General features: G+C 35.4%; 1 protein-coding gene across 1 annotated transcript in view; it reads right to left on the reverse strand.

The window, feature by feature from the left end:
• LOC106133054 (ABC transporter G family member 23) overlaps positions 1-16,857 on the reverse strand; it is a 58,542-nt gene that overhangs the window by 12,172 nt on the left and 29,513 nt on the right. Inside the window, exons 3-8 of the mRNA XM_060950934.1 lie at positions 16,424-16,583; positions 5,316-5,452; positions 4,872-4,997; positions 4,407-4,500; positions 932-1,117; positions 335-579 (exon numbers count right to left, since the gene is read on the reverse strand). Of these exons, the coding sequence (XP_060806917.1) occupies positions 335-579; positions 932-1,117; positions 4,407-4,500; positions 4,872-4,997; positions 5,316-5,452; positions 16,424-16,583 (948 nt within the window). The remainder of the gene's footprint in view (positions 1-334; positions 580-931; positions 1,118-4,406; positions 4,501-4,871; positions 4,998-5,315; positions 5,453-16,423; positions 16,584-16,857) is intronic.

Consider the following 16,857-nt stretch of genomic DNA (forward strand, 5'->3'; position numbering starts at 1 on the left):
TGAATAAATTTTATCTTCCTTTTTAGTAACATTTTTTCGAGAAACGCGGCTGAGTGCAACTCAAGTGGCAATCTCTAAGTATTCTTCAAACTGTGCAAATCTTTGTTATTTGCAGTAATTAGTTATTATTGTTGAGTCGTTTTGGGTGGAGACATTGGAATCATGGGAACCATCAATAGGGCAAGTCGTATTTGTTTGACATACACACATAAATCATTCCACCTTCGCTTCATTAGGTATATAAGAAGAGCAATGTAAAATATTTTTTTCATAATTTATAAATGCACAATCTTTAAACATACATACAATCAAATACAACATTAGGATGACTTACCCAAAATTCCTAAACAAGCTCAATGCGTTTTTCCAAATGAGCGCCTTCATGTGATGCCATTTCATCGGTTTGATCCTTTCAATGCAGTTTCTGTGGACTTCTTCCTCGGGAGGCAAGGCTTCCACCGGAGCCAAGAGTTCAGGAGTCACGACTACGCGACCCTTACTGCTCATGGAGACATTGTCACCGAATTCTCCAGAGATTTCACCTATTTCTGCCTCTTCGAGATCTATGGCCGCGGGGTTCTGGAAATGTAAGTTTTTCTTATGATCTGACTGCCTCTGCAAATATATACTTTGAAGGTTCTATGATTTTTGTTAATTTTTGAGAAAATATCAGTTCTATTTTTTTCAAACAAATATATTTTAGCAAGTTCCTATACTTGTTTTGGAGTAATGATTTTTAGAAGATGAAACTTATAGATAGACTAGTAGTAGTAATTTAATAAAAAATATCTAACTAAAACAGCAAAAAAACACAAACCAAACGATTTCCTTAAAACTAAATTCTAACCTGAATGTTAAAGTTACCTTAGAAGATATCTAACATTAAAAATTAACTAAACAAATATTGCTAATGGAAGAAATGTTTACTTACAGGAATAGCAGGCAGTTCCACTTTGTCAATGACATCAGCCAGGATACTGGACCTCCTTCTCTTTCCCATGTTCTGAAGGACTGAGAGCTTCAGGAACACGTCTTCGAGGCTCTCAGCTTGGTAGCGACGGATCAGCTCTGAAGGTGATTCTTCGGCTAAGAATCTTCCGCCGCGCATCAGCCCGATCTGAAAATTAACAAAGATTATTAAGTTCATCCTTATTATAACCTTCTGACATTAAAATTTATTCTGAAGAGGGACTCAGGTTTTTAAAAAACCTATTTTTATGTATTTTAATAGAAAAGCCTGGAGAACAGCTGTAGCGGTCCTAATTCTAGTCTTGGGTCTTTCATACAAGACGGCCTCTGTGGCGCAGCGGTAGTGCGCTTGTCGGTGACACCAGAGGTCCCGGATTCGAATTCCAGCCAGGGCATGATGAAAACCAACTTTTTCTTGTCTTGACTATTTATCTATATAAATAAGTATTTATTACAAAATATTATATCGTTGAGTTAGCATCTCGTAACACAAGTTTCGAACTTACTTCGAGGCTGACTCAATTTCTGTGATTCGTCCCGTATATATTTATTTATTTATATTAATAGGTGATGATAAAAAATCAGGTGATTCACGAAGACTCCTAGAGAACAAGAGTTTGGATAGTGATTCGATAACCATGACTTGTCTTGTTTTAGCGATTTGACCTTGACCTTGTTGACCTATCAACTCAAGGATATATATTAAGCAAATATAATAATAAGCATCAGACTAATCCTTCTACATGCAAGTAGTAGAACATACACACATAAATATAGTCACGTCTTCATCCCTTACGGGGTAAACAGAGCCAACAGTCTCGCAAAGACTGAAACGTTCACCTATTTTGCTTAGTGATGGAATTGAGATTCGTAAAACATGCATTTATATTCTGCTAGCTAAACTCAAGGACATAATAAAAGCATGTAAGTTCCATACTTTTACAAGATAAAAATGAGAATATATCTCAGAACAAAAAATTACACCTGAACTCATTTGAATAGAAGCACTTTTATTCGGCGCATAAGTGCTTACTTCGTTAGGTTTTCACATAGAGCATATTTTATGAGAAGAGTGCACGTTCAGATCCTATCGTCATTAACACGATTATAAGTAACTAGCTGTGCCCGCGACTTCGTCCGCGTGGAATAGTTATTTTGGGCATCATATTTATTTTTGCAAACATCCTCCTCGGCTTTATCAATTATAGCTGCTGATTGTTATGCGACTTGGCGACGACTTGGCCCACATCATTACCCGCGACGGAACGGAGACCGTATAGTGAGATGAGAGGCCTTTGCCCAGTAGTGGGATCTTACAGGCTGATACTTTACTTTAAAATAGTAATATCTTCTAAGATGTTCATTGAAATTAAGTGATATCAAAGACAGTTGTGTTTACAATTAAATACTCATTAATCAACAAAAATCTTAAAAGATAGACATAATCAGCGTTCAGGCGGTCACGCGTATTAGAAAGAACGCTGGTTCGCCGTATTAAATGTTTCGCTGCAAATTGCTTATAACGACTATATCTCAAAACCTATTTGTCTGATTTATATACTGTAAATGGAAATTTTAGTCTACATGAAAAGCCGAAAGTAATAAACATATATATTTGGATAAGGATTAATACTGAATTAAAGAAAATTGGTTTCAAAATAACTTATGTTTATAATGAAAAAATAATCTTAAAAAATTAACATAAAAGTGGTCATTGTAAGTAAACCTTAAGAGATAGATATATGCTCTCGCGGACTTTTTTGTGGCAAAAAATGACTACTTCCCATCTTTAGTACATTGTTTTAGTATATCTTTGTTGGTTTGCGCAGCGTTCGCGTGGAAAGCTCGCAGATGGCCGACTCATTCAACTTTCACCTGCATTGTTGACGTTTCCCGTAGGAAATCCGGGATAAAATGTAGCCTATAGCCTTCCTCGATAAATAGACTATCTAACAGTGAAAGAATTATTCAAATCGGTTCAGTAGTTTCTGAGATTAGCGCGTTTAAACAAACAAACAAACAAACAAACAAACAAACAAAACAAACTCTTCAGCTTTATAATATTAGTATAGATTATCGATTGAAAGCTGGGTGTGTGAAAAGATAAGGTAGTCTTTACTAAATCGTCATGTTTGCCTTTGGGATTTTTTATCCAAATGATCGACTCATGTTTTTAATCTATACTTACTACCTACAAATTTTCAATTGAAGGTGTAGTGTTTCTACACTTATTCCTGTTTTGAAGCATATATTAGAAAAAAAATATACCTAATGTAAGTTATATTACGACTTAATATCCAGATATATTATTATAATTAAATTAGAAAAATCTTCATGAAATCCAAAAAAAATTATCTAAAATTATCGTTAATGGGCAGAAATACTCAGTAGTCAAAGTATTTAAACGCTTACATCATCAAAATACAGATAAAGACTTTTACTCATAGTTTCTTTAAAGTAACGCACTCCATTAAAATTATACTGCACCACCTGTAAGGATTTTCACAAAAAAACGCGAACTAATTTAAACAAATTGCGCGGCATACTGCATAACCTTAAAATGTTCAGCGGGAATTTTTCCAACGTTTTTACTTTTAAGTTTTTATTTCTTTGATGAGCCACAAACACTTAATATTCTATTAAATTGCCACCTTTTACTAACGCCTCCATAAATGTTTCATGGTGGAAATTTGTAAGTAAAATTAGCATTAGTGTGTTTATGAGAATAATATCAAGGATAATTGCTGGCTGCTACTCTGTTACGAAGAATTCTAAGTATAGTAAACTTGGTATTCTTCTTTTAGACGAAGTGCTTACAATATGTCATAATTTCAATCTCAATTCCTTCATCAAGACATACAACTAATCGTGGCTTTTCAGTATTTTCGAGACTGTTCGCTCCGACTACCCCGTTAAGGATAAAGACGTAATTATATGTATGTAGGTTGTATGTAAAGACGTGATAATTTGGGGGTGGGTATTTGTATGTATGTATGTATGTGATCTGGTAACCAAAAATTTAGAAACGATTAGGTCGCCTCCTACAAAACTAGGTGGAAGTCATTTTGTGAGGCCTACGTTGAGCAGTGGATGTTCTGAGGCGGCAATTATGATAATATATGTGTATGTAAGCTAAGCTATCTAATTATTACATACTAGCTGTGGCCGCGACTTCGTCCGCGTGCAACAGTTATTTTGGGCAACATTGAAGCCCTCAAGGATGAATAATTATCCCCGTTTTTTTGTCACATTTTCCATTATTTCTTTGCTCTTTATAGATGCAGCGTGATGTTATATAGCCTTAAGCCTTTCTCGATAAATGTTCTATTGAACGCAAAAAGAATTTTTCAATTCGAACCAGTAGTTTCCGAGATTAGCGCGTTCAAACAAACAAACAAACACTTCAGCTTTATAATATTAGTATATAAATTACTTACAATATTCGCTTGTTTTGTTTCATCAATGTAATGTGTGGTGATGATCACTGTGGTCCTGCCGCCGGCCGTGATTTCTACGAGATGGTCCCAAATGCTGAAATGAATAAGTTATTTTGCAGGCAACGTTCTTGTACGCCATAGCAACGGTTGCCATGGGTTTTATTAGTTAGGTAAAAATGTACATACATACATAAAATCACGCGTCTTTCCCGGAGGGGTAGGCAGAGACTACCTCTTTCCACTTGCCACGATCTCTGCATACTTCCTTCGTAAAAATGTCAGATATATAATTTTTATTGTAAAATATTTTTATATTTAATGTACAATAATATAATAATACTTTTAAACTGATTATGTTTCTCCTCTTTTCTCTATAGTCTTATATAACTATAATATAACTTTGCAACTATAGTCAGTGCAGTCAACTCAACAGTCAGCAAGCTCATAGTTTAGGGATTATCTTACCTCTGTCTGAGCACAGGGTCCACTCCGACAGTAGGCTCATCAAGAATCAGCAATTCTGGATCGTGGATCAGGGCGGCTGCTAGTGACACCCTTCGCTGCTGTCCACCGGATAAGTTTTTGACTGGTCTGTAATGAATTATGTTGTTGTAGCACATATTCATTCATTCATTCTGAAATTACGTCTATAGCCCTTGCGGGGTACAGAGCTGGCTGTTTTGAAAGTCTAATAGGCCACGTTCAGCTGTTAGGCTTAATGATGGAATCGAGATTCAAATAGTGATATGTTGCTAGCCCATCGCCTTAAAGAAGAATCCAACATTTATTACCCTATCCCTTAGTCGCCTTTTACGGCATCCAAAGGAAAGAGTGCTCCAATTCTAAAATTCCGGGAACCACACGGCAATAACGTGTGGTGGTGTGTAATTTAAATACATATCACATTACCTGGAAGCGTTAGGAAGCTGTAGAAGTGCTATAAGGAAGTCTATCCTCATTTCCACGTCCTTGGTCTCCATGCCAGCGATCCAGCCGAAGTAGATCATGGTCTCGCGAATTGAAAACTCTCCGAAGAGAGCAATTTCCTGGAAAAAAGAAACAAAAATAATATAGAATATAATTTTGTTAGCTTACTGATATACCAACATATACATATACAAAAGGGGTCTACCTATTTGTCCTCATACATACATACAGTCACGTCTTTATCCCTTGCGGAGCAGAAGAGCCAACAGTCTCGAAAATACTGAAAGGCCACGTTCAACTGTATGGTTTCATGATGGAATTGGGATTCAAATAATGGCAGGTTGCTAGCCCATCGCCTTCAAGAGAAATCCCAAGTTTATAAGCCTATCCCTTGATATGGAAAGACGTGGAGTGGTTCTTTTCTAAAGGGCCGAAACCACACGGCAGATAAAATAAATAAGTATAACAAAATACAATAAAACTCAAGCTTTCATTAAAATTTAATAAATCATTTCATGCATAAAAATTCAAAATTCAAAATTCAAAATTCAAAATTTTTTATTCATTATTATAGGATATTATTATATCGCTTAATAATTGTCGTATGGTTTAACAACTTGGTTGACGTCAAATATATTACTTAAAAACTAAGTTTACTGCCGCTTCCAAGGCGTCAGTGCAGAAGAAGCGGTAACAAACTGCACTGCAGCATTTTCTTTAACAACGTCAACTTCACAATATTAAATTATACTTAGAATATAATGTGGACGGGAGAATACATTGTTCACGGGAGATTTATATATTTATGAGATTTAATATTGAAAAAAGAAAAATATATATATATATATATATTTTATGGATTGCCAATTTTAAAAAGATTTATGTACAGAGTGTACTGAAATTTTGATTTAAGTTCAAATTAAACTACAATTAATTACGAGGTTCCTGTGCCAAGCTCGAGCCAGATGTTTTTATCATTAAGGTAATCATCAGTCCTATAATAAGCCTTCTCACAAAGTACTTTCTTTACATACTCTTTGAATTTTCGGTAAGGCATATCAAGAACAGACTCCGGCAACCTATTATAAAATCGTATACAGTTCCCCATAAATGATTTACTGACTTTGCTAAGCCTATGAAACGGTATGACTAATTTATGTTTATTACGTAAATTTATATCAGTTGTGGCACTAACTTTTTGAAAAAAAGAGGTATTTTTCCTAACATACATTATAAGATCAAAAATGTACTGGGACGCTACTGTAGGTATGTTTATTTTCTTAAAGAGTTGTCTTAATGAGTCTCTTGGTCCTAAGCCGTAAATTGCGCGAACGGCCCTTTTCTGAATTATAAAAATAGTTTGTATATCAGCCGCGCTACCCCACAAAAGTAAACCATAAGATAACAAGCTATGAAAATAGCTGAAATAAACAAGCCTAGCTGTAGCTACATCTGTCAATTGTCGGATCCTCCTAACAGCATAAGCGGCAGAGCTAAGTCTATTGGATAGTTTAGAAATATGAGCACCCCACTGTAGCTTTGCATCAATTATAATTCCTAAAAACTTTGTATTTTCAACAAATTCTAATTTCTGGCCTTCCAGTATTATGTCAGTATTGGCCTGCCTTACGTTTGGAAGGGTAAATTTAATGCATTGGGTCTTATTAGCACTTAAAAGAAGATTGTTGGTTGAGAACCAGATAGATATGGCCGACAGTATATTATTAACCGAACTTACATTTTCGCTATGGCGATCTAATTTAAATATTAAAGAAGTGTCATCGGCAAACAGCACTATACCCGCCTGTTTTTCCACCATAAAAGGCAGGTCATTGACATATACCAAGAAGAGGAATGGTCCTAAAATTGAGCCCTGAGGAACACCCATTGAGACGCTTGATCCGCTTGACTTTACTCCATTAATATCTACAGTTTGAAGCCTATCAGTCAAATAGGATGCCATTAGTTTAGTTGATTTGTGGTCAAACCCATATTGACGAAGTTTACGCAAAAGTGTCTGATGATCTACGCAATCAAATGCTTTAGAGAGATCGCAAAAGACTCCAACTGAATCCTGTGAACTCTCCCACGCGTCATAGATTTGAGTAACAAGTGCTACTCCCGCATCAGTGGTGGACTTCCCGGCAGTGAACCCATATTGTTGGGAATGGAAAATGTTATTGATTTTAAAATATTGTTGCATTTGATTAAGCATCATCTTCTCAAACACCTTGCTCAAAACTGGCAATATAGAAATAGGTCTATAATTGCCAAGGACTGTTTTCTCCCCTTTTTTGAATAGAGGTATTAATTTGCTACATTTCATTAAATTTGGAAAAATACCCTCATCAATACATTCATTAAATATAAAAGCTAGATCAGATGCAATAATATCTATGATTTGACTTATGATACTAACAGACATACCCCAATGGTCTTCAGACTTTTTCAAATTAAGTTGTTTGAACGCCTTTAATATAATATCAGAGTTAACATATTTAAATTTAAAGACAGATTTGATGGGAGTTGTGTTATTATTAAGTAGGGTTTCAGCGCGCAATGGACAAGAGTCAACGTCAGAAGTTAGCTCCACAGGGATTTTTGCAAAGAAATTATCAAAAGCATTTACTATGTCCTGAGTTTTAGAAATACTTTTGTTACCGGATGATATTTGTTTAATACTGTCTCTATCTTTGATTTTGCCAGATTCTTTATTAATAATGTTCCATGTTTCTTTAATTTTATTTGGTGCGTTGTTTATTTTACTACTTATGTGAAAAGACTTGGCTTGCCTGCAAACTTTTTTAAATAATTTTGAATAATTTTTGACATATTCTACAAAACTGGGGTCAAAATTGTATTGTTTCTGGGCATATAAGTCATATAACTTATTCCTACTCTTGTGAATACCTAATGTAGCCCATTCACTGAACTGTAATCTATTACGAATATTGACTTGTTTCTGCTTGAACCTTTTTGAGTATTCAGCAGAAATATTAGCAGCATATTAAGTAATCAAAGAAATTTTTTAGTAAAATGTTATGAATTCATAAAACGTCAAGGGTATTTATTTTAAAACAATATTAGATTAAGCTTCAAAAACAAATGTGTCTCATTAAAAATGTTTTTACAAGTTCTTTCTGTTAAAACTTCACAATCGTTCAATATTGCAATTGAGGTGCGCCAACTTTTACTCGACTAAACTTTTTATCGACTAACTTTAAAATCGACTAGAATCGACTAGACTTAACTAATTAAAATCTTTCGCCGCGGTTGTTACGTTTAAAATCTCTTTTTTTCTTTCTACAAATATTGTAGCAGTTTTGCAGTTTCGGTAAAGTACAATAGAACTTCTCTTATATTTATCTCTCGTAGGAGGCTAGAAAATAACAAGATTTGTGCTAATACATACATATAATCACGACTTTATATGTAATGTAATGTAATGACGTCTACATCCCTTGCGTAGATTTTCTGTAGATAAAGCCAACAGTCTTGCAAAGACTCAAAGGCCACGTTCAACTGTATGGCTTAATAATGAATGAAATGAATGAAATCGCCTAAAAGTAGAATCCTAAGCTTATTGTCCTTTACTCGCCTTTTACGATATTCATGTGAAAGAGAGAAAGTGGTCCTATTCTTAAGTGATTAAAACCACACGGAAATTTGTGCTAACAATTGTAATTAAAGATGAACACCATCCCTCTGTGAAGTCATCTTCTGTTTCTTCTATAATTTGTGTTTAACAATGTACTTACTTGTCATGTAAATCAATGTATGTTTGACATAACACATAGTGCGCGTCAGCCGTGCTATGTTTCGATCAGACTGACATACTATACCTACAGAAATACAGTCAGAACAATATAACGCGGTACAGAAGTTGAACAAAATCAATTCATTATTATAGGATATCGCTAATTAATTGTCGTATCTTTTGGTTTTACAATATTGGTTGACGTCAAATAAATTACTAATTAAAACTAAGTTTACTGCCGCTTCCAAAGCGTCAGTGCAGAAGAAGCGGTAACAAACTGCACTGCAGCATTTTCGACCCATGTGGATTATAGCTTTACCGCGAAAAGTTGAACGTTCATATATCTTATTTAATCTTCATACGAGTCGTTCGGTCGTTCGAGTTCGATCGTCCGACCTAGCGAACACTTTTAATGTTTACAGAATTGTGAATATCTCAAAAACTGCTTTACCTGATTTTGATGCGTAACGTTCAATTAAAAGTTCTATTGACTGATCCTACATATATTTTAAATTTCATCAAATCCGGACTAACTTTCGATATCGCGTTACATACAAAAAAATGTTATAGTTCAATACCTTATTTCACCGATGACGCTGTCTAAATAAGCAATCAAAATATTAATTACAATGTTTGTGAATTTGTCTTTCAATTGCAATATGTTAATATTACCTATCACGCTGCTCATATGTCAATCTATATTATAATGTGTTGGTGTCTATTAAATCAATTCTTGTACATATAGTCACGTCTATATACCATACGGGGTAGACAGAGCCAGCAGTCTTGAAAATAATAAAAGGCTACGTTTAGCTGTGTGGCTTAATAATAGAATTGAGATTCAAATAGTGACAGGTTGCTAGCCCAACGCTTATAAGATTTTCAAGTTTATAAGCCCATCACTTAGTCGCCTTTTACTATATCCCTGGCAAAATAGAGGAAGCGGTACTATTCTTAAGTACTTACCGGGAACCACATGACACAGTTGCAATAGTTTAAAAAACCTTTTTTTTTTATTGTTGCTATCATTTACGTGGATTCCTTAAGGATGTAATTATATTGGAAATTTATCATTCCGGCCATGATTATATGAAAAAATGTTGACATTTCTGTCGCTCACTGTATTACTCATCGGACGAGCGTCATTTCGTGACGTCGTAATGACAATTTACCAGCCTAAGATTTCTTTACCAAAGGAAAAATACTGAAAAACCGGATACAAATGGATTTACTAATCACCGTTACGTGTTACTTCTTGATATCTATATTAATTAAATACATGTGTCGTGTGGTTCCCGGCATAAGAATAGGACTACTCCAACTCGTTCCCATGGATGTCGTAAAAGGCGACTAAGGGATAGGCGAATAAACTTTGGATTCATTTTGTAGGTTGACTAATTTGATGGGCCAGCAACCTGTCCCTATTTGAACTCAATTCTATTATAAAGCCAAACAGCTGAACGTGGCCAAATCAGGCTCTGTCTACAGCAAGTCTACGCAAAGAATATAGACGTGATTACATGTATGTACGCATTACAATCAGGCGCCAACGTTAATTGTCGGGATTATACCTTTACGCGAACGAATTCGCGGGCAGAAGTTAGTAAAGTAATAAATTACTAGCAGACCAGTGTCACGTAGGAAATAAGCTGTTTGCTGTTCACTGAAGCGTTCAAGTTAGTATTATGTTACTTGATATGTGTTTGTTAATACGAAGTCAGAGGAAATTACATATACCTATTTTATTGACGGCCGTTTTGCGTAGTAGCTTAAGATGGGACCTCTGAAACTGGAGTATCGGTTCGATTCTCGGTAAGGTTGAATGTTATTCCGGCTTCACCACTTTCCTTAAAACGCGGCGCCAACCCCCGTAGTATGCGCGCGCGACGCCGTTTGTATCGTGCGGAAATATATCACTTACTCTTTAAATAATATTTCCCTAAAAAGTGTGAGAACACAAATAGTTTACCGAATTCCCGCGAGATCCAAAAACGCTTATTCTCCCTACAATCCTTCTAATATTATAAATGCGAAAGTTTGTGAGTATATCAGAATGTCAGTGTTGATTTTTGTTACTCTTTCACGCACAAACTACTGAACCGATTATGATGAAATTTGGTAGGTAGGTAGCTGAAGACCCAGAATAACATATAGGCTACTTTTTATCCCGGAGTTCTCGCGGGATTGATTCCACGCGGACGAAGTTGCGGGCGGCCTCTAGTTTTATATAAAGATGCTGCCATATGTTCAACCATTAGAATAAAAAAGCTACAAAAAACAGATTAGGCAGTTAGAATAGCAAGCACATTTGTAACAATCCTCTCAAAATATATGGACCCATTCCAACGAAATTCTGCGGCACTATGCCATAACCCTAACAGTAGAGCATCAGAAACTGTTCATAAAAAGTTATTTTCGAGTAAAAAGTGTTAGGAAAAAAAATGACAAACGTTTGTGTCCCATCCCTTACGTACGGATTATCCGGAAAAAAAGAAGCAATCCTACTGGTTAAATGCCGAATGTACGGTAAATGTGCCGTGAATGTTGAAAATGTTTTTGAAAGTTTCGTTTTGAATGTTTATCTATTTAAATATTTGTGCATACATACAATTACGTCTGAATCCCTTACGGGGTAAACAGAATCAAGCGTCTCACAAAGACTGATAGGCCTCGTTCAAGTGTATGACTTAACGAAGAAATTAAAATTCAAACAGTGAAATAAAAAAGGTTTAATATGTATTGTTTGAGACACGAAGGAATAAGAAGCTCGGTTAGTGGTTTATAAATATCCTATTAAGGGAAACGCATCGCTACGAATACTAAATGCCAGTAATGAAGGTGATAGTGCGCCGATAGACATTAATCTTATAACAATTTAAATTGTTAATTTGTTGAGCTTGGCTGTGGAAGGGCCAAGTTGAGCATAGAATAGAATAGAATAAATTTAATTTCAAAATTGGATACAAGGTATCACTTATTGTCGTCACATCACTTAAATCTAATTATAACTACTACCGCTTCCAAAGCGCATATGTAGAAGAAGCGGCGGAACAAACTACACTGCAGCACAATAATTGAGATATATTTTTTTCCTTTTTCTTCATTATACAATTAAACTTCTTTATAAGCTTATTTTTGCCAGTGTCGAGTTTAAGACAGTCCTCATTATTGAATATGAACATCTATAAATGGTCGAGTAATAGCTGTAGGTGCATAATCTTCGCCCTTCCTCGGGATTATTAGAACTACATCAAAAGTTACTTAATCCGTAATAGTCACACTCCACAACACTCATGCTAGTCCATGAATACTTAATAATTAATAATCCACTCTTATATGTATATTATTAATAATCTATCAAACACACATTTTGGACAAAATATTACAGCACAAACAAAATGACGTTTGGGTTCCCGCCAAAATATCATTCGATATCAAAGCAAATTAATTGTTAAATAACAATTAATTTTTACACGAAGATGTAATAGCATATTTATGGGAAATCATGCAACGCCGGACTGGATCGCTAGTTTATAATAAAGTACCTAGTTGTTACTTCGAGCCTTGCCCCGGTAGGAATAATGAGACACTCTCTGTTAGCGGATACCACGACATTGTGATTATCAATATGTCATATTTCCAAGGATTCCGACTATTATTTTATTTCAGACATCAATAGAGAATATTATTTATATGTCAGAAATATTTCCTTCTTAACCTTTGAATAATATAAGAATATTGCAATTATATCTTATTTTACTACAAAATAATGTACAAAGATTCAATTAATTAATTATTCGACGTCGCTTTTCAATATTTTTCTCTCCATTATGACCGGACATTTCTAGCGAGAAAGGAGTTGTTTATAGATATTTTACTCAAAAATGATACGTTTCCAACTATTAAACTAATTAAGACTTATTTACCTACACCAAAAGGCATTGTTTGTAGTATAAATTGGACGCAGACCCAAGCTAACATGGCTTACAAGCGAAGGGTACAAAAGCTATATTACTATGATAATTTTATAACCAAAACAGGCTAGGGCTGATTATAATCTGTCTCATTTACTTTGGATAACGGGCCACATACATACACACATATAATCACGTCTTTATTCTTTACGGGGTAGACAGAGAAGACAGTTTCACAGTCTCGCAAAGACTGAAAGACCACGTTCAGCTTTATGGCTAAATGTTGGATGGATAGTATGAGTAGGAAGGGAGTGACCAGTGAGAAGGCAAGTGACAGAAGTAATTGGAAAAACGAACACACTGTGCCGATCCCACTTAAAAAATGAGAAAAGATAATGTCAAAGAGGAAAGAAGAAGATGTAGTCAAAATTCATTGCTATCCCGCTGCCTTAAAGAAGAATCCCAAGTTTATTAACCTATCCTTTAGTCGCTTTTAAAAAAAGGAAAAGTGGTCTTATTCTACGATGCACACGATCTCTGTCTCTTCCTAGTGTTTCGCATTTAGAACTCTTTTTAATGACATCTCTGCGTGTTTCCAGTAAGTTTTTTTTTGTTTGCACTATGTAGCGTAGGTAGGGCTTTTTTGTCAACTTTGACTAATTTAAGAAATCCACAGCTGAGGCCATTGAAAATTTAACCATGCAATAGTTTAACCAGGTACCAAGAAGTTTAATTACATAAAATAATAAAAGAGCCATAAGCCAAAGCCATATTCATTATATACAATAAGATAATATCTTTTTATTGTACAAAAATTAATGCCCAATTCCCCATTCCCCAACTGAAAATCTCACTCAATTTTTAATCCAAAACGCTTTTGTATTATACATGATAAACATGTTCTATTATTAATTTACCTCTGGTTTGCACAATGAAAATTTTACAAAAAAAAAATATTTCGCACGTGTTTTATATTATTCTAAACACGGACCCTCGTAAATACGCATCATTCATCAGATCGCTTAAAAATATAAATAGAATTCCCGTGTAAAATAACACGAGTGCCGTGTGGATTCCCGTACTTCAGAAAAGAACTATATATCTTTCCCATGGGTATTGTAAAAAGGCGACTAAAAGATAGGCTTATAAACTTAGGGTTCCTCTTGTAGGCGATGGTCTAGCAACCTGTCACTATTTGAATCTCAATTTTATCATAAAGCCATACAGCTGAATGTGGCCTTTCAGTCTTTCCAAGACTGTTGGCTCTGTCTGCCAAGAGATATAGATGGGATTATATGTATGTATGTTTGTATGTAATATAACATTAAGGTGTGTATGCAAACGCCATTGTTTATCATTATTTTAAACTAGAGGCCGCCCGCGACTTCGTCCGCATGGAAACCCTGTCAATCCCGCGGGAACTGGTATGGGATAAAAAGTAGCCTACATGTTATTCTGGGTCTTCAGCTACCTACAAACCAAATTTCATCGTAATCGCTTCAGTAGTTTTTGCGTGAAAGAGTAACAAACATCCATACTGACATTCTGACATACAAACTTTCGCATTTATAATATTAGTAGGATTAAAATGAATCGCTCTAAGGACAATATCAAGTGTCCTCTTGGTTTGGTCATATGAAAGTTGTGAGTTATTTTATACCATCTATGTTGTGAGTTCATTACCCTTTTGACAGCACAACAAAAGCTCCGGTTTCTGTGATAAGGTCAAAAAGACAAACATGTAATACGTGACAGGGGGTTGCAAGGATTAATTACATTACATCACCACCCTTTATGGTGATTCAGCGTAATATTACACCATGTAAAGTTGTAAAGAACTTTTTTGAACAAAACAAAACAAAATTACCGCTTATTATACGTTTTTATTATTCAAATTAGTGCTTTCTGTGTGTTTGTTTAATGGCCTTTTTTTATCGTATTTTACTTTTTCGTTACTGATTCAAATTATGTAGTTTGATTAAGAGTGAAAGATAAATAATTTCTAAAATGAGGACTTGGCTCGTTTTTTACATATAATCTCACTCGCACTTAACGCTAAGCGATCGTTTGCGGCAGAGCCGTTGTCTTTAATGACCCCAACTATCCTAGGTTGGGAATGCTCAATAAATGAGTTCCGTAAACTTACGCTCAAGTTCACGTAAGTACAGACAGAATTACTTTTAGTTTTTACGTCCTGAACCCGTTCGAACGCCGTAAGTGAGACTTACTTGCAAACACACCCAAGACGTGCCCTGCCGTGCCGTGTGGTTCCCGGCACCAATACAAAAAAGAATAGAACCACTCCATCTCTTTCCCATGGATGTCGTAAAAGTTGACTAAGGGATAGGCTTACAAACTTGGGATTCTTTTTTAGGCGATGGGCTAGCAACCTGTCACTTCTATCTGAATCTCAATTCTATCATTAAGCCAAATAGCTGAACGTGGCCATTCAGTCTTTTCAAAACTGTTGGCTCTGTCTATCCCGCAAGGGATATAGACGTGACCATATGTATGTATGTATGTATGTACATCCAAGACGTCGCCGCTATCAATTTTTTTTTTACACACGGATCCTTGGATCCTTACCTACATAGTTTTTTTATACTTATTTTACAAAGCAAATTTTTTTTTGTTACCCCTTTAATGTTAACCAGTGCACTGATTTAAATGAAATTTGGAATACCTACATATTGTGTTGGAGTCTGGAAACGGACATGGGTAGTCTTCAACAATAGGATAGAAATAGTTTTCGTAATGTTTTTCACTGACATGAAAATTATGTTATTAGATGATGTTGTGTGTTTGGCGCACATGTCTTATTCTATCAATCACCCACTATTTCTTAGATGTCGCTGGATTGTAAGATTTTTTCTATAAGACACCTAAAGGCGCCCGTGGCAGGCAAAGGGTTAAGCGACAGTTTAAGTTTAACTCCTACGAGCACGTTGGTATAAACAGCTCGTCAGGATTCTACTCACTCAAACACATATAGAATGAAATAGATAACGCCCTAACACACCTGTATGAAAATCGGAGATAGTAATATAAATATGTCAAATCACGTCTTTATCCCGTACGGGGTAGACAAAACCCGCATGTAAAATCTGTCGCATGTAAAATCTATCCATTTTAGAACATGTCTCATGTAAAATCTGTCCATTTTAGTCTATCGTAAGTAAAATCTATACATTATAGAATCTGTCCAATGCAGAATCTGTCCAATGCAAAATCTGTCCAATGCAGAATCTCTCCAATGTAGAATCTGTTGAAACGAGACTTTGATTTCCAATTTCGACTAAACGGTCATATTATTCTCTTGGCTTTTGCCTAGAGTTTATTGTAGTATGTCGCATATCGAAAAACATTAGCAAATTTAATCGCTATGTTAAATATCAAATAATAAATCATTTCAATCTCACCTGTGGCATATACCCTATCCTAGGTCCCGGCACGCCGCTCCCAGGACCCCCAGGTCTTCCCCCAAGGACCCATATTTCTCCAGAGTTGAGCCTCCGTCTTCCAACTATACAGGATAACAGAGTAGTCTTCCCACAGCCTGATGCGCCAAGAAGACCATAGCTAGAAATAGAAATACTATATTACATACATGACGTTGAGGAGATATAATACTTTTGACCAGAACAAACAACTGAGAGAACACTCCAAGAAACTTACTAAGTCTCGGTGCACTAGCCTCCCCAAAACTCAAATATACTTCAACTCAAATTCAAATTTTTGTCTAATATATCTAATATATTTAAACGAGCAATTCTTGTATATACTATATAATCAGGATCTCGGAAACGGCTCCAACGATTTACATGAAAGTTACAGATTAGGGGCTTTTCGGCTC

This window comes from Amyelois transitella, chromosome 23 (genome assembly GCF_032362555.1).
Source record: "Amyelois transitella isolate CPQ chromosome 23, ilAmyTran1.1, whole genome shotgun sequence".
Taxonomy (NCBI): domain Eukaryota; kingdom Metazoa; phylum Arthropoda; class Insecta; order Lepidoptera; family Pyralidae; genus Amyelois; species Amyelois transitella.